Source organism: Poromitra crassiceps (genome assembly GCF_964638095.1).
Source record: "Poromitra crassiceps genome assembly, chromosome: 2".
Lineage (NCBI taxonomy): Eukaryota > Metazoa > Chordata > Actinopteri > Beryciformes > Melamphaidae > Poromitra > Poromitra crassiceps.
In genome coordinates, this window is record NC_139624.1 from 94755445 (window position 1) to 94776879 (window position 21435).

The 21435-nt window shown below is 44.4% G+C and overlaps 1 protein-coding gene across 1 annotated transcript in view; it reads left to right on the plus strand.

The window, feature by feature from the left end:
- Positions 1 to 1086: 1086 nt before the first annotated feature.
- Positions 1087 to 21435, plus strand: part of ift74 (intraflagellar transport 74) — a 114743-nt gene continuing 94394 nt past the window's right edge. The window contains exons 1-3 of the mRNA XM_083657613.1: positions 1087 to 1153; positions 10435 to 10579; positions 15162 to 15303. Coding sequence (XP_083513739.1) covers positions 10448 to 10579; positions 15162 to 15303 — 274 coding nt within the window. The 5' untranslated portion in view covers positions 1087 to 1153; positions 10435 to 10447. The remainder of the gene's footprint in view (positions 1154 to 10434; positions 10580 to 15161; positions 15304 to 21435) is intronic.

A 21435-nucleotide genomic window follows, 5' to 3' on the forward strand; every position in this document is an offset into this window, starting at 1 on the left:
CTGGGGGCTTGGCTTGAACTCCTCCAGAGAGGAGAAATTCAATGCGATCGTTCTGTCCATTATATTTACAGTCAATGGTCTAGACCTAGATGAGACAGATGCCTCAACCTATCCAGGCTACTTTTTTTTCCTTCAGACAAGTGTAGCCTACATTAGAACAGACATGTGCTCATAACAGAAAAAAAAGAAAAGAAAGTATGATGGTACAAATTACAGTCGAGAATCAAGTAGCAATGACAAGAGAGAAAACAAAAACAAATTATTCCTCTTTAAATAGTTCACAATATAATTTGACAGTTTTATTACTTTTATTACTATCTATACGTTTAAGAGTCCTAATGTAATCATTAAACTCACAAAGAAACCTTATGAAATTGGGGGAAGATTTTAACACTCTGGCTTTATGTAGGTTATATGAAATTTACCATATAAAATCCACAGGTTCTACACGGCTCTGCTATCCAGGCTACTCTGATATATTGTCCTCTAGAGTCTAGAGAGAGAGTGGCGTCAGCGGAGGACCAAAATGCGAGACTCATTAGCCAATGAACAGCCAGGAATGGGTCTCGCACTACTTTTGCATGCTAAAATAAAGCTGATAATGTACAATTTGATTCAAGGGGGGAAAACCCCTTTCAGAGTACAACACAAACTGTCTATTTTGCTGCAACTCGACAGTGCTGCTTAATCCAGGACCTTACTTCCTGGAACTCTTGAGAGTAAAAAACTGGTCCATTGGAGTGAATGGAGATGTCGGGACTCTTGTATCTACACAGCTCTGCTCTGATACAGTGCTGAAGCAGGAAGTGACGTTCCACTTTGGCCTCTCATTGGCCTAGCACAGAGTTGTTCATCCAATCACATTCGCTTGGCTATCCTGCGTCTGTCCTGCGCCAATCAGAGGGAAATGCCGCCCATCTCTGCATCTGATTGGCCTAGCGTCAAACGTTGTTCATCCAATCACATTCGCTTGGCTATCCTGTGTCTCACCCATTGGTCTCTCCTGCGCCATTCAGAGGCAGAGATGGGCGGGTCATGCCTTCGCCATCCTGCATCCCGGGGAAAAAATATCGCAGACGGTTGCTGGGGCAACGCTTCTTCAGATAACAATTAGCTGGGTTTGCTGACAAGTTGTTTCAGATCTTCTCCTCAGGTAACATAACCGAACAAACCTCCACGTGACTCGAGCTTATGGGGCATTATGACGTCACTGAACATGTGTTTTGTTTACGTTCATTTACAACGTTCTGCTAGCTCACTATCTAACAGTGGAGAGCTAGCTACAAACTAACGTCAACGATATCTACGCGTTGACATCACGCTAACGTTACATTAGCCAGACGTCACGGTAAGCCTCTTGAACCCTCTGGAAAACATGATCTATCTTCACCAAGCTACTGGAAATGAGCCCTTCAAACGGCTTGCTAACATTGTTAGCTTACCTCATTGGAATCAACGTCAGCATTGCAACAAGCTAGCCAGCCATGTAGCAGGGATGCAATACAAACGGAATCGCAGACAGTGAATCACAATCACCATCAAAATGTAATAACGTTTCCACCCTGTTAAATATGATAATTCTGTCAGGCAATCTCTTGGGGACAGTATCAAGCCAGCAGCTGCTTTTGTAGTCTAGATTTTGTGCTTTTCCTGATGTTTGTCCTATACAAGGGATCAGCCGAGCAGCATTTTGGTAAACAAACCGCGTCACTGGGTGGCAACGGCAATAGAACCCTATGGAGCCTGAGTTTGAGGGTCTGACTCTAGCCGGCTGACCGTGTTTACAATTTAAAAACTGACAGTTGAGTTCACACAACTTTAACACGACATGCATATATTATACATCGAACTCTTGAGCTAATTCTGCTCTGCACCCATAATGTCAAAATATAAGTGATGTGGTGTATACCTTTAGAGATATTAATGTTTGTTTGGCACAACTCTGACGTCACGCTGATTCGTTCTATTGTTCCAACTTCCGTCTGTCAAGACCTTTGCAAGGGGCTTGAGGGGCTATAGGCCTACATAATGTTAACAAACTGGAACTTACATCCTGCCAACAGTGTTGGGGCAAGTTACTTGGGAAATGTAATTAGTACTGATTACTCCTTAAAAAGTAATAATAAAAGTTACTTTACCAATTACTTTTCTCAAAAGTGATTGGTTACATTAGTTACTAGTTGCGTTACTAGTTACTTTTTCTCTCTCTTTTTTTTACCCCAGAAAAAGTGACATACAACCAAGCTAGCTCCTTTTTCAAATCAGGGTTCCCACGGGTCATTGAAATCCTTGAAAGTTTGTGAATTTGAAAAATAAATAAATCAAGGCCTTTAGGCTACAAGGCGTTAAACGTTTGTGAAAATAGACATGGGTCCTTGAAAGCGCTTGAATTTAGGGTAGCATATCTCCACAGTATGTTTTTTGCTGTGCTGTGTTAGAGAAGGCAGTAGATCACATAATCTGCCTCACTAAGCCTCTCTTTTTAATTGTCTGCAAGCTTCTGCTAGTTCTCATCATAAACATTCTTATTGTTGTTAACTTGTAACAGTAATTAACCTAGATCCATGTCTCAATCTATGCTGTGTTGGGCCCTTGAATTTGGGGAAAAGGTCCTCGAAAGGTCCTTGAATTTGATGTTGAGGAAGGTGTGGGAGAATCTTGTGAAACAATACCGCCCCCATCCGGCAATGTCAGGTTAGGTGTGGGAACCCTGACAACTGAGTCCACTTTATTGGAATATATATATATATATATATATATATATATATATATATATATATATATATATATACTCCCCCCCCCCCAAAAAAAAGTAACTCAGCGTTACTTGGATTAGTAACTGTAATCTGATTACTGTTTTGGAATTGTAACGCCTTACATTACTTAGTTACAGAAAAGATCAGTAATCAGATTACTAAGTAATGCGTTACTGCCCAGTAATCAGATTACTAGAGTGCCTTTTAAACATGAAGTCTGGATCATGTCAGGCTAGAGAGAGCAGGATATTTTCAGGTTTTACCTTTTTAAACATGAGGGGTCTTTGTTTAGAAACAACTGGATATGAGCCGTTTTTTCTGCCAGTGGGCGGGGGGGGGGGGGGGGGTGGGGGGGGTGGCGGTAGCATGTATCGATGACAAGAAATGTGATAGGAAACAGCTTTAGCGAATTTGTAACCAAACTCCATTCAAAAACATGCCGTTTTAACAGAGGGTCAATTCCTGGCATTGTGCCAAAAATGAGGCAGTCAAAATAGTGGTCGCACCGTCATCAATCACTGTGGGTGATTTATTTTACAAGTGGCATTCAAGTCATATCTGACTAGTTTTAAATTTATTTCTCCCCACAAAAGTTAGGCTAGGCCTAGCCTATATGTCTCGATATAGGCTATCAGTCAGTCAGCTCCTATCCTCTCTGCAGTGTGGACGCACAGTCACACAACACTGCCTGCCTCAAATGGCTGCCTCACACGTTAGTGACAAATCTGGAGACTTCAAAAACATGCCGTTTTAACGGAGTCCATTCCGACAACGAGGGGTGGCAATGTGCCAAAAATGAGCGCGATTGATTTGATTGATTGATCACTAGGCCTATGTCTCACTTTTTCTGACATGGATCAGCAGCGCAGCAGTAAGCTGTCTCCTCTCCTCGGTGTGATGCACGGACCTGCCTGCCTGCATAGCCGAAGCGCGTTGGGATCCCTAGCTCGACCAAACAATTCAAAGCCGTTTGCAGCACTTGAGGAAACCGTGAGTTTGCTCGTTTAATTTGTTGATATAAGCGATTGCCCGAATGATTCATTAATTAATAAACTAGTGAACGTGAAGTGAAGTGAAGTGAGTCACAAAGAGCCACAGACGGATCTGCGGATAATGACCTGCCACTGTTTAACAGCAGCTGCGCTTGCGTGGAAGCGGATCTTACACCGGCGGCCGAGGTGAATAAGATACGGACTCGCGGGAGTGCGCGTAGGCCGGCTAATTGTTGTTTAACATGCAGGCCAACCGGCTAGGAGCAGGTTATAATACGGATTCCACTGCATGTTAAGAAGTGGCTTAAGTAACACGTTACTGCCCAACACTGCCTGCCAATGGGTAAGGTTGTCAAAGGTATTGATAGTATCAATAAGTATCAATACTAAATTGGAAACAGAGTAGATACAATATTCGGTAACACTTCATAATACTGTAACACAAAAAATGGGTAGTTACTGAGGAACGAGTAAGGAACGAACCATTAGTTCATGAATAGTTAATGATTAGTTAATGAGTAGTTGATAGGTAGTTCCTTAATGGTAGTTACTTAAGAACTGACCATTAGTTACCATGTTAACGAACCAGTAAGTAATGATTACTTCCCTAATTTTTTTTTTTTTTATATGTTTTCATTCACTAGTTCATTAATAGTTAATGGGTAGTTCCTTAAAGATCCTTAATGGTAGTTACTTAAGAACTGACCATTAGTTCCCATGGTAGTTACTAAAGAACTGACCATTAGTTACCATGTTAACACATTCAGTGCCAGCGACGCCATATGGCGTCATTAGAAATTTACCGTAGAGTGCCAGCGACGCCAAATGGCGTCAATAACTCAAAAAAAATTTTTTGACGGGGGGGTGTCGATCTATGCCTCTTACATCGCCTCTTACAATATCAGAGGTATTGAATGTGTCTAACCTATTTTACAGAACCCTTAGGTGGCGACAGCGCTCTCCAGATGAGAGAACGTGGAGTGAAACACACAGAAGAAGTCATTGGGGGGAAGGAAATCGCATCGCATCCGTCCGTATGAAGCGGCTTCATTGAAGCAACGTTTAGCTGTGCCCCTGCAGCAGCCAATCTGCTATCACAATTGAGCACCTCGATGTCCGCTGCAACAGCCTCGGTGTCCGCTGCAACACCCATTTGCATGATCAGCCGTGGATTTGTTATTATTCTCAACTTGAAGCATGGGAGCTGGTACACGCGGCTGTAAAAAAGCAGGATCTAGCGGACTTTTTCAGTGCTGAGCACAGGCAGAGAAAACGAGAAAACAGCAGAGCAGAGAGACACTCCTCCCACAACGGGGGGGGGGGGGGGGGGGGGGGGGGGAGGAGGAGGGGGGGAGGTGGGCACGCAGAGCCAAGTACACAACACAGACCCAGACAGCAGGACAGGGTTGGCAAACGCAAGCCAGAATATCCGATGCCCACCAGCAGCAAAAGATCAGCAAGAAGCTGCAACCAGCAGCGCATGCAGGCGCCAGCGCTGCTGGTTTCAGCTAAAAATATTATTCTTCCAAACAAAATTCCCTTGCCTTCACTGTTTTATTGAAGGAAATTATTTTTGAGGTGTGACTACATCAGAAAATTAGCTTCAGAGTCAGTGATGTGCTTGAAATGTTTAATTTCACAAAAGGCTCATTATCTCAGCTCGTAGAAAAAAAGCTCTGTTTTTCGTTCAATCAAGCTATCTTCTCCGGCTCATAACTAAAGAACGGAAAATGGGATCAATAAACTTTTTTTTGCAGGTGATAGAAGAGAGTCTCATCGTTATTTGTGCGTGTTCAGTGTTTACATAGTAATTATTAAAGAAATTATATGACTGTTTTAAAATGCATTGCGGCCTATGTGGCACAGCAAGCAACCTTTTGCCCAAGGGCCGTGGCACTGAAAGTGTTAACGAACCAGTAAGTAATGATTACTTCCCTAAATTTTTTTTTTTAAATATTTCACTAGTTCATGAACAGGTAGTTCCTTAAGAACTGACTATTAGTTACCATGTTCGTGAGCATGACTCCACCAAATACTTACCAGTTGTTCATGAGTACTCATCGTTACTTCATGATTACCTTACCATTACTTACCATGTTAGTGCATCATTACTTCCTGCTTACTTTACCATTAGTTCCCATGTTTGTGCCCCCTCAAGTGAAGCAGTACATCTTACTGAGTAGTTACTAAGGAATACACCATTACTTCCTGCTTACTTTACCATTACTTAACATGTTTGTGCCCCCTCAAGTAAAGCAGTACATCTTCCTGAGTTGTTACTAAGGGATACACCATTACTTCCTGCTTACTTTACCATTAGTTCCCATGTTTGTGCCCCCTCAAGTGAAGCAGTACATCTTACTGAGTAGTTACTAAGGGATACACCATTACTTCCTGCTTACTTTACCATTAGTTCCCATGTTTGTGCCCCCTCAAGTGAAGCAGTACATCTTACTGAGTAGTTACTAAGGAATACACCATTACTTCCTGCTTACTTTACCATTAGTTCCCATGTTTGTGCCCCCTCAAGTGAAGCAGTACATCTTCCTGAGTTGTTCCTAAGGAATATACCATTACTTCCTGCTTACTTTACTAGTGAAGACGAATTTATTCAAGTATGCAAATTAAGAAAGTGTAGCTCCTCCCACTTTAGTAAAGTACCCTACCCCACTTAGGAGATCGAGGTACCCCACTAAAACCACGCCCCCGAGGCTCTACGACCTTCAGGGGCGGAGTTACCTTTTTTGGCTCCACCCACCCCCGCCGGAAGCCAGGGAAAGGGGGCGGAGCCTATTTTTTCACATTCGAACTCCTTGGGGGCGTGGCTACAGTTCTAGCCTACTTTGGTTAGGCCACGCCCACCGGAAGTGCGATATGTAAACCCTACCAAAAAAAGTGTTTTTTTTACTAAGTGTTTGAGCCAAGAACTAGTGAAATATTAAAAAAAAAAATTTTTAGGGTAGTAAAATGGGTAGTTACTGAGGAACGAGTAAGGAACGAACCATTAGTTCATGAATAGTTAATGATTAGTTAATGAGTAGTTGATAGGTAGTTCCTTAATGGTAGTTACTTAAGAACTGACCATTAGTTACCATGTTAACGAACCAGTAAGTAATGATTACTTCCCTAAAATTTTTTTTTTTTAATATTTCACTAGTTCTTGGCTCAAACACTTAGTAAAAAAAACACTTTTTTTGGTAGGGTTTACCATAGACATATATAAGGCTAGATGGCTTAAGGCGGAGTCACCAGCGTCGTTGAAGCGCCGCCATCTTGCTACGGCAGGCTTTCTGGTACGTTCTCTGGTAGCTGTTGGAGGGTGCACAGACAAAAATACTCATAACTTGCTGAAATCTTGACGGATTTACAAACGGTTTGGTTTATTACAAGCATATTCCGTTCCCGAGATATGGCAACAACAAAACAAAAAACACAAAAAACACTATATTTTTGATGGGCTCCAAATTACACCAAAATTATACCGAAGCATCTATGCCATGAGAGGGATTCAGGCACAAAGTTTCATGCAGTTTCATCCATTTCCCTAGGAGTTATGATCATCTGATGTGATAATACTAACCCAACAACAGATGCTCATAGCTCCTAGCAAAATGGATGAAACTGCATGAAACTAGGTGCGTGAATTCATCTCATGATGATGATGCTTCAGTTTAAGTTTGGTGTAATTTGGAGCCAAAAATAATAATAAAATGTTAGCGTTTTTTTAACCCATAGATATATATAAAGCTGTGGTGCCGTAGCAAGATGGCCACCATGCGACGACGTCGCTCTCCATTGACCGGCAGCGCGGGTAAGCCATCTAGCCTTATATATGTCTATGGGGTTTACATATCGCACTTCCGGTGGGCGTGGCCTAACCAAAGTAGGCTAGAACTGTAGCCACGCCCCCAAGGAGTTCGAATGTGAAAAAATAGGCTCCGCCCCCTTTCCCTGGCTTCCGGCGGGGGTGGGTGGAGCCAAAAAAGGTAACTCCGCCCCTGAAGGTCGTAGAGCCTCGGGGGCGTGGTTTTAGTGGGGTACCTCGATCTCCTAAGTGGGGTAGGGTACTTTACTAAAGTGGGAGGAGCTACACTTTTTTAATTTGCATACTTGAATAAATTCGTCTTCACTAGTAAAGTAAGCAGGAAGTAATGGTATATTCCTTAGGAACAACTCAGGAAGATGTACTGCTTCACTTGAGGGGGCACAAACATGGGAACTAATGGTAAAGTAAGCAGGAAGTAATGGTGTATTCCTTAGTAACTACTCAGTAAGATGTACTGCTTCACTTGAGGGGGCACAAACATGGGAACTAATGGTAAAGTAAGCAGGAAGTAATGGTGTATCCCTTAGTAACTACTCAGTAAGATGTACTGCTTCACTTGAGGGGGCACAAACATGGGAACTAATGGTAAAGTAAGCAGGAAGTAATGGTGTATCCCTTAGTAACAACTCAGGAAGATGTACTGCTTTACTTGAGGGGGCACAAACATGTTAAGTAATGGTAAAGTAAGCAGGAAGTAATGGTGTATTCCTTAGTAACTACTCAGTAAGATGTACTGCTTCACTTGAGGGGGCACAAACATGGGAACTAATGGTAAAGTAAGCAGGAAGTAATGATGCACTAACATGGTAAGTAATGGTAAGGTAATCATGAAGTAACGATGAGTACTCATGAACAACTGGTAAGTATTTGGTGGAGTCATGCTCACGAACATGGTAACTAATAGTCAGTTCTTAAGGAACTACCTGTTCATGAACTAGTGAAATATTAAAAAAAAAAATTTTTAGGGAAGTAATCATTACTTACTGGTTCGTTAACATGGTAACTAATGGTCAGTTCTTTAGTAACTACCATGGGAACTAATGGTCAGTTCTTAACACATTCAGTGCCAGCGACGCCATATGGCGTCATTAGAAATTTACCGTAGAGTGCCAGCGACGCCAAATGGCGTCAATAACTCGATTTTTTTTTTTTGACGGGGGGGTGTCGATCTATGCCTCTTACATCGCCTCTTACAGTATCAGAGGTATTGAATGTGTCTAACCTATTTTACAGAACCCTTAGGTGGCGACAGCGCTCTCCAGATGAGAGAACGTGGAGTGAAACACACAGAAGAAGTCATTGGGGGGAAGGAAATCGCATCGCATCCGTCCGTATGCAGCGGCTTCATTGAAGCAACGTTTAGCTGTGCCCCTGCAGCAGCCAATCTGCTATCACAATTGCGCACCTCGGTGTCCGCTGCAACAGCCTCCGTGTCCCCTGCAACACCCATTTGCATGATCAGCCGTGGATTTGTTATTATTCTCAACTCGAAGCATGGGAGCTGGTACACGCGGCTGTAAAAAAGCAGGATCTAGCAGACTTTTTCAGTGCTGAGCACAGGCAGGGAAAACAGCAGAGCAGAGAGACACTCCTCCCACAACGGGGGGGGGGGGGAGGTGGGCACGCAGAGCCAAGTACACAACACAGACCCAGACAGCAGGACAGGGTTGGCAAACGCAAGCCAGAATATCCGATGCCCACCAGCAGCAAAAGATCAGCAAGAAGCTGCAACCAGCAGCGCATGCAGGCGCCAGCGCTGCTGGTTTCAGCTAAAAATATTATTCTTCCAAACAAAATTCCCTTGCCTTCACTGTTTTATTGAAGGAAATTATTTTTGAGGTGTGACTACATCAGAAAATTAGCTTCAGACTCAGTGAATGTGCTTGAAATGCTGCATTTCACAAAAGGCGGAATAACTCAGCTTCTAATTTGAAAAGTGTCTTTTTGCTCGAAACAGCCTATCTTCTCCGGCTCATAACTAAAGAACGGAAAATGGGATCAATAAACTTTTTTTTGCAGGTGATAGAAGAGAGTCTCATCGTTATTTGTGCGTGTTCAGTGTTTACATAGTAATTATTAAAGAAATTATATGACTGTTTTAAAATGCATTGCGGCCTATGTGGCACAGCAAGCAACCTTTTGCCCAAGGGCCGTGGCACTGAAAGTGTTAAGTAACTACCATTAAGGATCTTTAAGGAACTACCCATTAACTATTAATGAACTAGTGAATGAAAACATATAAAAAAAAAAAAAATTAGGGAAGTAATCATTACTTACTGGTTCGTTAACATGGTAACTAATGGTCAGTTCTTAAGTAACTACCATTAAGGAACTACCTATCAACTACTCATTAACTAATCATTAACTATTCATGAACTAATGGTTCGTTCCTTACTCGTTCCTCAGTAACTACCCATTTTTTGTGTTACAGTATTATGAAGTGTTACCCAATATTCAATTGTAACAGTATTGATATCTGCAGTGCTTTCTCTTAATGAAACTTCTGATTTTGCCTCCCTGTCATTGTTGGGTTTGGGTATCTGTGTTGCTTCAACAAGCTTGAAGTGTCCTGGTAGACTGATGACAAGAGCAGGAGTAATCTGCTGTGTAAGGTCCAAGTTTTTTCAGTCCTAGATTATGGAGAAGCGTGTCTGTCCGTCCATCTGTCTACCTTTATTTGTATGCCTCTTGATGCAGTTTTAACCACCCCCCCCCCCCCCCGTATCGATACTTTCCTGGGTATAATTGGTATTGAAGTTAAACATTCTAGTATCGTGACAACCCTACAAGGGGGTATTTCATATTTGCTTTACCCTGCAAATAAAGACTTCTTCAGGAGAATGTGTTACTTTGTGTCCAGGGGTCTTTGCATCATGGCGAGCCAGCGGCCCCCCTCTGGTCTGGGCAGACCAGCGAGCCGTGCTGGATCTCTGGTTCCAGGGGCTGGAAGACCCCCGACGGCTGCAAGACCTCCTCTCACAGCTGTCCCACGTGTTGCAACTGGGGTGAGTCAGCTACAGCTCTGATACATGTCTTCTACTGTAGACGCCGAACGATACGCCACCTCACGTCTGCTGTGTCACCTCACGTCTGCTGTGTCACCTCACGTCTGCTGTATCACCTCACATCTGCTGTGTCACCTCACGTCTGCTGTGTCACCTCACGTCTGCTGTGTCACCTCACATCTGCTGTGTCACCTCACGTCTGCTGTGTCACCTCACGTCTGCTGTGTCACCTCACGTCTGCTGTGTCACCTCACGTCTGCTGTGTCAGGGCCAAAAAGTTACATTTGAACTGATTTGAACACACCGCAAACACGTCACCCGACGGGCAACTAGCATGTACGTCCTGTGCCTGCGTGAGACCTGATTCATAAAACAAAACAGTGTTTGCCTACTATTTCGCTCACTTAAACGGTTTCATAATATAGCTACTTCTAATCGAGAATGTCTGATAAAAAGTTGAAATGGCACTGGTGTTGTCAGCCCTGGTCTGGTCTTTTGCTTGTGGAAGAAGAAAGGAAGAGGCAGAGGTGGAAAAATAAGGAGAAACAGCACTAAATGGGTGATATCATGCAGCGAGAGGCTCGAGGGGCTTTCCTGAAGGCACGTCGTCGTGAAAACATCTGTTTTGGAATGATCAGATAGATGAGATGAAGTTGGAAAATGAGCAGAGTGTTTTGTGTGCCCTCTCTTCTCCTGTGCTGTTTCTCTACTCCTGACCAGCCAATCAGAGTGATTTCTCTACCCCTGACCAGCCAATCAGAGTGATTTCTCTCACCAACGACCCAACGCCGGAAAAAGCCACCGAAGCACACCCCTTTCAGACCAACAGCTTGGGTCGGACCAGGGTTACTTGACCCATGTTTAACCCTTTGTGTGTCAATTCACACAAGTCAGTCAACACGGGGTTAATCCCTGGTCATGACAATTCAGATAGACTGGGTCACAACCCAGGAGAGATGCATAACAATTAAAGTCGAGCTGAAAATGGCATTTACAGAGTATTAACTTCCTGATGTATTTACGAGTGAAACGTTGGCTGTAGGCGGAACGAGAGACTGGGAGGAATTTGATTGGACAACAGGCCGCTAGAGAGGTAGGACATAAAATTTGGTGAGTTTGGACCACTGAAAAGTTAATCAGAACAAACCCAAACAATATGGAGTGTGACAGCGATGAGTTGGATGCTAGCCTCGGTAACACTAGCCTCCAGTTGTGGAGGACTAACGTTATCCACCCCCACTCCCCCATATCTCCCTCGTTACTGGAGCAGGCAGGCATAATGTCAAACCTCGAGCTGCCGGGGGTGGAGGAAGATGAGGGAGAGGATGACTATTTGGTCCTGGGACTGGGAGTGAGGCTGTACATGTTTGAGCTCTCTCCCCCCCTTCCCCCCAGAAACATCAGCTGGTTAACATTCTCTCTGTGTCAGCACCACACAGGACAATTGCCAGAGATTGATTGACAGCTGTCAACTGTCATGATATTCTTGGTTGAAATTGGGTAGTACATGCTGACGTAAGCACACTGTAGATTTAGTTTTGAACGAAGAAAACATGGTTAAAGTTTGATGTAAAAATCCAGAAATCCAACTTGTTTGGATTTCTGTGAAATTTTGGCATACATTGTTAAATAGGTGCACTCTATGACCAGGGATCTGATCTAAAATAGTTAAAACTTTTTTAATTTCAGTTCCACTTTTACAACATTAGTATAACAAATATCAACCCAGGTGGTGCCATTCACCCTGAAATCAACCCATGTCCGACCCTGGTCCGGCCAACCTCGAGGTGGGTTGCCAAGCCGAGTCGGCCAAACTGGATTGACCCTTTCAGACATAACATGGACCTGGGAATAACCCTGTTGGACCTCTGTGTCAAAGAGTTTATTGGTGCAGATCCCAGTGACCAGTGGTTCAGCAAAACAAGAACCAGAATCAGAGAATAATGGGTGGCATTATAGGGATGGGTATCGTTTCGTATTTTTCCGATACCAGTGCTAAAAGGATACTCTTGAACCGGTACTGGTGCCTAAATGGTCCCTGAACTGAAACTGATTGACTGAAGTGATTTTTTTCCCCAAATGCAAAGAAATTTAACAACATAAATAAATAAATAAGTAAAGCCTAAGTAAACTATAATAATTTAACAGTAAATAACAGTTACAATCTGTATAAAATTGTGTATGTGGGCGATGTTTGTTTGTTTCAAGTTCTGTGTCCGGCCACAGCTATGCCGTTTTACGTGCGATCGGGCTGAAACTTTCAGGGTGTGTAAAGGGCACCGGTGCGGGTGACCTGACAGAGCTGGATTTTTTAATTAGGCTAATTAGTTAATGATGTGATGTCATCAGTGATGCCATGAGCGACGATGTCAAAAGTGATGTCATAAGTGCACACACACACACACACACACACACACACACACACACACACACACACACACACAAGGAGGCATTGTGACAAGTAGGGATGGGCGCGAGTACTCGGGTACTCGAGCACTCGTTCATAACGTCAGTATTCGAGTAACGTTTCTGCTGTTCGGGTACTCGCCCCACTCCCCACCCCTTTAAAAATGGTATAGAAGATCTACGCACGTCGCACGCATCGTCATGTGGATCTGGCAGCAACGCGTGATTTCTATTCGCACATAGGATAAGCAATAACCACGCCCTGTGGCGCCGGGATTGGCCAGGAGCAACACTGGAGGGCACGCAGCCCAGCGATTTCATGAACCAACTGAATAGCTCTTGAGAACGGACAGCGATTTCGAGAGCGGACATTGAGAGCGGACATTGAAATCAAATGAATTATGGTCACCTACCTTCCTTAGCATAGTAATAATAATAATAAGCATAATAATTGTAATCTACACAATGTACACAATCTACAAAAACATGCAACAATATAAACGGTGTTGTGTTCATGTTCATAGCTCATATAATATAATGTATCATATCGTTAATTTCAAGCTCAATTCTTACCCAGAGAAAAGGTACAGCACTGAAAATGTAACAAGCAATAGTTTTTTAAAAATCTTTATTTTAAAAGATGAAAAACCCCAGGTGCTTTAGTCCCAAGCTTCAATGCTCCTGGCCAATCCCGGCGCCACAGGGCGTGGTTATTGCGTATCCTATGTGCGAATAGAAATCACGCGGCAGCAACCAGCAGCAACTGCACGGCCGGGCGTCAAGTCAGCCAGAATGTACAAGTACGTCATCCGCTTTGTTGCTTTCAAAATAAAACGCTTATTGTAACCTTATTTATTTTGAGTAATGCGTTACAGCCACAGTTTCACGCCATATAACATCACAACGAGTATTTTGATACAAGGATGCTGCTTCATTCATTGAAATACCTTTTCTCCTCCAACGTGCATCAATAAGCTATTTACTTTTGTTTAAGTAACATTATTTTGAAAGTTTTAACCGGAAGTTTTCCAGCTCTTCCCGAAAATGGTGCCTGGAGATATTCTCCCGAATGAGAAGCACTCTTCTTCATAGCGCACGCCCGATAAAACTCATTCAAAACGTTGCACTAGTTTACTGACTACAGTGTCGTTTCCCATAACGTTAGTCACAAGAAATGTGGAGAAATAATCACTTTTTGGGAGACAATCGCATCATGGTGATCACTATTCAGCAACAATGGACATGTTTTGGAAATCAAATGCCTTCGCTTGTTTCACAACTTGTCTGCTCCAAAGCGCTAATCCAACCATCGGAGATACTGTCTAAAGGTAGGCTTTAGATGTTAGCTTAGCATCACCTAATATCACAGTCAGTCCCTCTCCTGACAAAAAATGCTCCAGGTAGCGCTTTTTCCATGAAAAAATGCGAACGTTATGTGTGAACAGCCCCATACACAGCAAAGAAATTACCCCTGCTCAGTCATTACCATAGTAATCACACAGCCCGCGCCCCCCGCGCGAGTGCTCAAGCACTCGTTCATAATAGAAGGAGAGTACTCGAGTATTTAAATTGCTTAAAATGCCCATCCATAGTGACAAGACTGATCAGTGATGTCACACACACACACACACACACACACACACACACACACACACACACACACACAAGGAGGCATTGGGACAAGACGGATCAGTGATGTCACACACACAATGAGGCATTGTGACAAGACTGATCAGTGATGTCATAGGGGGGCACGCACACACACACACTGATGATGTCATCAGTGATATCATAATGGGGCCACACAGAGACACACAAGGAGGCATTGTGACATCACTGATGCACTAACATTTTGTGAGCAACACACACACGTGCGCACCAATAGGCAATAGGCGAGGCCGAGCTGCGGGCGAGGCCGAGCTGCGGGCGAGGCCATGCAGCGGCCGAGCCTAGTACTAATAAATAACAGCAAAGGAAATACCAAAGGAACCGGTGCCATAGCGGTACCGGGTTTAGGTACCGAACCGTAGTGGCGTAGGAGCCCACCTGCCCCATATGGCTGCTGTAGGACTTCTGGTTTCTGAGCTCAGACACTTTTAGCAGAGACAAAGAAAGACAGAAAGAATAGTAGTATGAGGAGGAGCCCTGTCTTCTGGTCATGGTCTCTTCCTTGCAGATGGTTCCAGCTACGGGGGGTCATCCTGGGACGAGGGGGGGCGGACCCATCACCATGCCTGGAGTCCTGTCGGCCCAGATCAAAGTTACGGACAGGCCCGTTACTCAGCAGGGCCTCAGCGGCATGAAGACTGGCATGAAGGGTACGTCTGAAGCATAATCACCCTCACTTCCACCCATATGAAAGGTACATCTGAAGCATAATCACCATATGAAGGGTACATCTGAAGCATAATCACCATATGAAGGGTACATCTGAAGCATAATCACCATATGAAGGGTACATCTGAAGCATAATCACCCTCACTTCCACCCATATGAAGGGTACATCTGAAGCATAATCACCCTCACGTCCACCCATATGAAGGGTACTGTTGGAAAGGTTGAGGACTTGGGTGGGTATTTCAGGGACAGCCCTCCTGTGGTTCTCCTCATACCTTTTCAACAGAAGGTTTGCTGTCCAAACACTGTCGAAGTATGGGGTCCCGCAGGGTTCCATACTGGGTCCAATTTTATTTCTTCTTTATTTACTGCCCCTGGGCCTCATTATCAAACAGCATAATATTTCCTTTCATTGCTACGCTGATAATGATAATGCATGCTCACAGACTGAGAGCACAGTCACAGACTGAGAGCAGGTCTGAGAGCAGGTCACGTGGAGGCTGGGTTTACCCAGGCTAACTTTAGACCAGAACCTCACACTCGAATCCCACGTTGTCTTGTTTCCTCCAGCTGAGAAATATCTCTAGAATTAGACATTTTATTTCTTTTAATGATCTTCATAGAGTTATTCATGCTTATCACCTCTCGTCTGGATTACTGTAATGCCCTGTTTACTTGCCTGAACCAAAACAGGATCTTCCAACTCCAGTGTGTTCAGAATGCAGTCGCCAGACTTTTAACCAAATCTCGGAAATTTGAACACATCTCCTCTATTTTAGCTTCCCTTCATTGGCTCCGTTTTAGAATTGATTTTAACATTTTAGTCTTGACTTTTAAGGCCCTCCATGATTTGGCACCGAGCTACCTGTCTGAACTTTTAAGCTACTATATACCTGCCCGTGGCCTGAGATCCTCGGGTAAAATGCTTTTATCTACCGTTATTCCCCAGACCAGGCTTAAAACAAAGGGTAACAAAGCCTTCTCTGTGAGGGCCCCAACCCTTTGGAATAGCCTACCCGAGGATTAATACAGTACCTGGCCTGTAGACCTGCTCGCAATTTGGTGTTGGGGGAATTTCTCACTTGAACTCAGTCAATGGGTCCCTAAACATGAAAAATCACAGAGGTGCTTGTCCGCCACAGTGCCACGAATTTTGCTATGGCCAAATCAAATATGGCTGCCATCGGCCAGGATGAAAATCTAACTTTTTTGTTTTTGAGAGTATATACACATGTAATACCTCTATTTCGACTGATTGTGGTGAGTGGAATTCATTTCTGATATTGTTATGACCCTTGGGGGTCATTTTGACCTTTAAAGGTCATGGTCAAGGTCATTTTGCTATGCTGAAGCCCTTGGCCATAACTCGGCCGTTTGTAGCAGTAGAATCAGGAGTAAGAAGTCTAATTCAACTAATTCTCACATTTATAATTCATTTCTGATATTGTTTTGACCATTAGGGGTCATCTTGTCCTTGAAATATCAAAGCCAATGTCACTTTTCAATAACTCAATTGTCTTCTGAACAATCATGTTTATTTTAATTAGTGAATAAATGTGATATGCAAATGAAATCATAACACAAAATCAAATAACAATTTTACTCAAAGGGCACCCTTATGATTGTGTGCATGCAAGTTATTGAGATATGTTTTTACAGGATGAATTATCCTTTTTTCCATGGCAGAATATGCTGCACAGAACTCCAGCAGAACAGCAGCCACAGCGTCGAATGTCACACTTGCCTGCACACTTGCATGTTGTGAGCAGACTCAGTGGTAAGGGCTTCAGACATTTTGACGGCAGTAGTGTACCAAAGTGCTCCTCCCAGCCATGTTCCTTTGGTTTTAGTCTTGCCTCACGTTCGGCGGCTGTCGCAAGCAGTTGGCATGCACTATGGACCAGAAAGGCTCCTCGTTTGATGGCCTCTGATCACACTGCTTGTAGGAGGGAGAGCATCTATTCCAGCACTGCCACTGTTATAGATTTCTACCCTGAGGTGGTCAAACGTGTCAGCAGTTGTAGTTGACCTGGCTCCTGCCCAGACACGTACCAAGTACTTCTCTGCTAGTGCTATATCTTGCTCCGACAAGGTGTCTGCCTCTCCAAAGTTGGTCAGATATTGTACTGGGTCAGAGGCCATAGCTGCGTGTTTGGTCCCCACCTTGCTCATACAATATGTGTGCCTTGATCACTGTCTTGGCTAGTTGTGCTCCAAGTTGAGAAACCGCTTGATGCAGTGGAAGCATGCGCCGTTTCTCACCAGTGCCATACTGCTGCCAGATCTCCTTCATCCCCAGTGCATGGAAGTATGGGGTGTAGTGTAGCAGTAATGCAAAGGTGTCTGTATCATTGGAGACTATGTCAACTCTCTTGCACTGTTTCACACGAACAGCCCACTCCACATGCACCACCAGCCTGGCATCAGCCTCCTCGATCCAGTTCAACAGGTCCGGGAACTCTTGACCACCAGCCCCTTTTGCTGGAAGCACCTCATCATCAGAGACAACAGAGCTGACGATGATGGTAGCATTGCCACAGGCTCGATTGCACACCATATCCCAAACTAGCAGCTGGAGATTCCGCTTGTTCTCCTCAGACGCCCAGAACTTGTCAAGTTGCTGAGGGATGGGTGTGTCTCGGTTCATGCCAATGATGTCGATGCCTGTTGTTGAGTCTGCACGCCGCATGCGCTCCCCTTCCTTTAGAGACATCTCAATGTAGGAATCAAGTACGAGATGGATGAACTCTGACTCTTGGCAGAGGCATAATGCTGAGGCGATGATGGCATTGATGACAGCACCTAGAGTAGGGAATCGTGCTAGTGGCATCTGCCGCATCTTAGACATGAAGTCTACCACAACATGAGTGGCAAGAGTAGACTTCTGACTCCATTTGGTGAGGTCAAGTCCAGGCTCAATCTCACCAATGAGTTTTGACTTGTTGACAGGAGCTGGAAGGTCACCATCAAACAGTGGAGACGCTGAGAGCACATCGTGAGTAAGTATCTGCCTGAGGTTCATGCCCCTCTCCTTAGCAATATCCATGCTCCTATGTGCCTCTGCCATTTCCTTGGATGTGAGTTCCTTCTGCTCCTTCAGAATGGTTGCTGGTGTCTTCTGTGGTTGCTCGTTGAACTGATGCAGCTTCCTCTTTGGTATGGTTGTGCTCATTTTCTTGGTCTTCTCGACTAAGCTCTCCCGCCTGTATGAGCGGTAGACATGCTCACCATTCTTGAGACAGTTGAGCAGGCGAGCAGTAACCTCTCGGTCAACAGCCTGCTTTGTGAGCAGATTGTGCAGTGGCACAGGCACATTGACTGTCACCGAGTATGGGTTCTGCCGCTCGAGCACAAAGTCCAGCAGCTTTGCCACATTCTGATTGAATCTGAGAAGGCGAGTGGTGCTCAGTGCATGCTGGAGATGGCATTCTGTGTGTTTCATGGCGTGGTTGGTGGTGAGAAGGTTGAGGACATTGGTAATTGACCCAATCTCATGGAACAAGAGCTCGAACTCTGCTACAGCATTGGCTTGGCGTGTGGCTCCTACCACATAGTGACCTCCAGGACCCTTTGACACTCGCTGGATGGTCTGCTCGACCTTCATGTCGCCTCCTACAGCGCAGAACCAGCCTGGGCGATCCTGAACAACCCACTGGCCCATAGAGAAGCGCCGGTAGAGCTCAGGATGTGTGAACTCCAGCACCTTGATTTGTTCAAGGTACCATGAGCCATGACGCAGGTAGTTTATGCAGTCACATTCTGCAAAGATCGGCATAGAATCCTCGACAGTAGCCACGAGAAGATTCCAGTTTCCTTCTCTCTCAGAGACTACAGCATTCTTGATGACAGCCACCAACTGCAGCCAAACTCCAAAGAATTGGCAGAGCTCTGACTTGGCCTTGCACTCCTTCTCAAACTCCAGAAAGTCCTGATGTATCTTCTCCACTTGTTCATTTAGGGCCTCGAACTGCTCTGGGCAACATTCATTTGCAGCCAGCGTAGTTTGCAGTGTCTCAACCTGCACTAGCACTGGATATGCAGCTTTGTCCTTGTGATGCCAGAACATCTGCCACTGGAGTGACCTGATCACGTCCTCCACAATCAGCATTCCAGTGAGAGCTCGGACATAATGGCTCCCGTTTAACACTGACTCTATCACACCAGGTCCAAACACGGCACACTCGATCAGTGCGTCATCCGGGCCAGAACCTCGGAGCAGTTTGCCCTGGCATCTGAGCAGAACACGGGTCCAATGGAAAGGGCCCAAGCAGAGGAACAGATCCCTAAACTGTTCTGTCTCGTGCAGGTAAATATCTGCAGCCAGGGCGAAGACGCCTTCATCGCACCATACCGCCATCGATGCTTGATTCATCTGTCTGCGCACACTCTGAAAGTTAGTGAGGCAATGCCTGACGGTAGCACGCTCGGTGATAGGTCTTGGTATGACGGGGAGGAAGCCAACACGCATCATTGGCACCTCAGCAGATGAGACAAGTGTGTGCACGGCGGCCCATATCTGAGGGTCTCCTGCTGATGCACCATGGCAGATCAAACTGATCAAGAATTCTCGCTTTGCAGATACACTTCGGGCAGTCGGCATGTCGAGTAATGTAGCTTGCTTGTTTCCAGGATGCAGCAGCATGTCTGGTGGCAGGGTAGGTCGAACTACTGGTTTGGCATGGGGACGTACCTCTTGACATGGCAACTTTGTCCGAAGGATTGGATCAGCATGGCTTAATCCTGTACTTGACACTGGAGGTTTATGAAGGGGCCTGTTCACTGTGGCGTCTTGGAACAGTACTAAAGCTGCATAGTGTGAACCCTCTGTACCAGAGAGTGATGATTTATCTGCATAATCTGAGTTGTCCATGCCTGACATAGTATAATCCTCCCTTGTCAAAGTACTTGGTATGGGTGTCTCTCCGTCTTCTGAGCATTTCACAGCATAGCCAGCGAGAAGACTGCGGGCAGATCTGATGGTCTGGTAGCTCGGACATGAACCAATCCTGTTGAAGGCTGTCAGAAGACTCCTGCTGCGATCTCCTGCATAAAGGGCATGGCCAAGCATCATATGCAACGGTGTTTTCTTCATTCCACTCTGAATGTTATACACGAGAGAAATTTATTCACCCATTAAAATAAACATGATTGTTCAGAAGACAATTGAGTTATTGAAAAGTGACATTGGCTTTGATATTTCAAGGACAAGATGACCCCTAATGGTAAAAAAAATATCAGAAATTAATTCTAAATGTGAGAATTAGTTGAATTAGACTTCTTACTCCTGATTCTACTGCTACAAACGGACGAGTTATGGCCAAGGGCTTCAGCATAGCAAAATGACCTTGACCATGACCTTTAAAGGTCAAAATGACCCCCAAGGGTCATAACAATATCAGAAATAAATTCCACTCACCACAATCAGTCGAAATAGAGGTATTACATGTGTATATACTCTCAAGAACAAAAAAGTTAGATTTTCATCCTGGCCGATGGCAGCCATATTTGATTTGGCCATAGCAAAATTCGTGGCACTGTGGCGGACAAGCACCTCTGTGATTTTTCATGTTTAGGGACCCATTGACTGAGTTCAAGTGAGAAATTCCCCCAACACCAAATTGCGAGCAGGTCTACAGGCCAGGTACTGGATTAGATCTCAGACTTGCTAACCCACTGTCCTCCTTTAAGTCATCTCTTAAAACATACTTTTATCGCTTGGCATTTCCTTGATTATGGTTTTTGTTTCTTTTACCAGTTCTTTTATGTGTGTTTTTATCTTTTATCTGTTTTTATTGGATGGTTTTTATTCGTTATCCTATGCACTGAATTGTGACATTGTGATAACCACTGTAATTGCCTGTCTGTGCAGCACTTTGTAACGGTTGTTTTGAAATGCTATATAAATAAAGTTATTATATTATTATTACATCCGAAGCATAATCACTCTCACTTCCACCCATATGAAGGGTACATCTGAAGCATAATCACCCTCACTTCCACCCATATGGAAATGCTACGACAGACTACTGTAGGCCTGGGCGATATGGACCAAAAATCATATCTCCATTTTTAGGCTGAATGGTGATACACAATGTATATCTTGGTATTTTCTA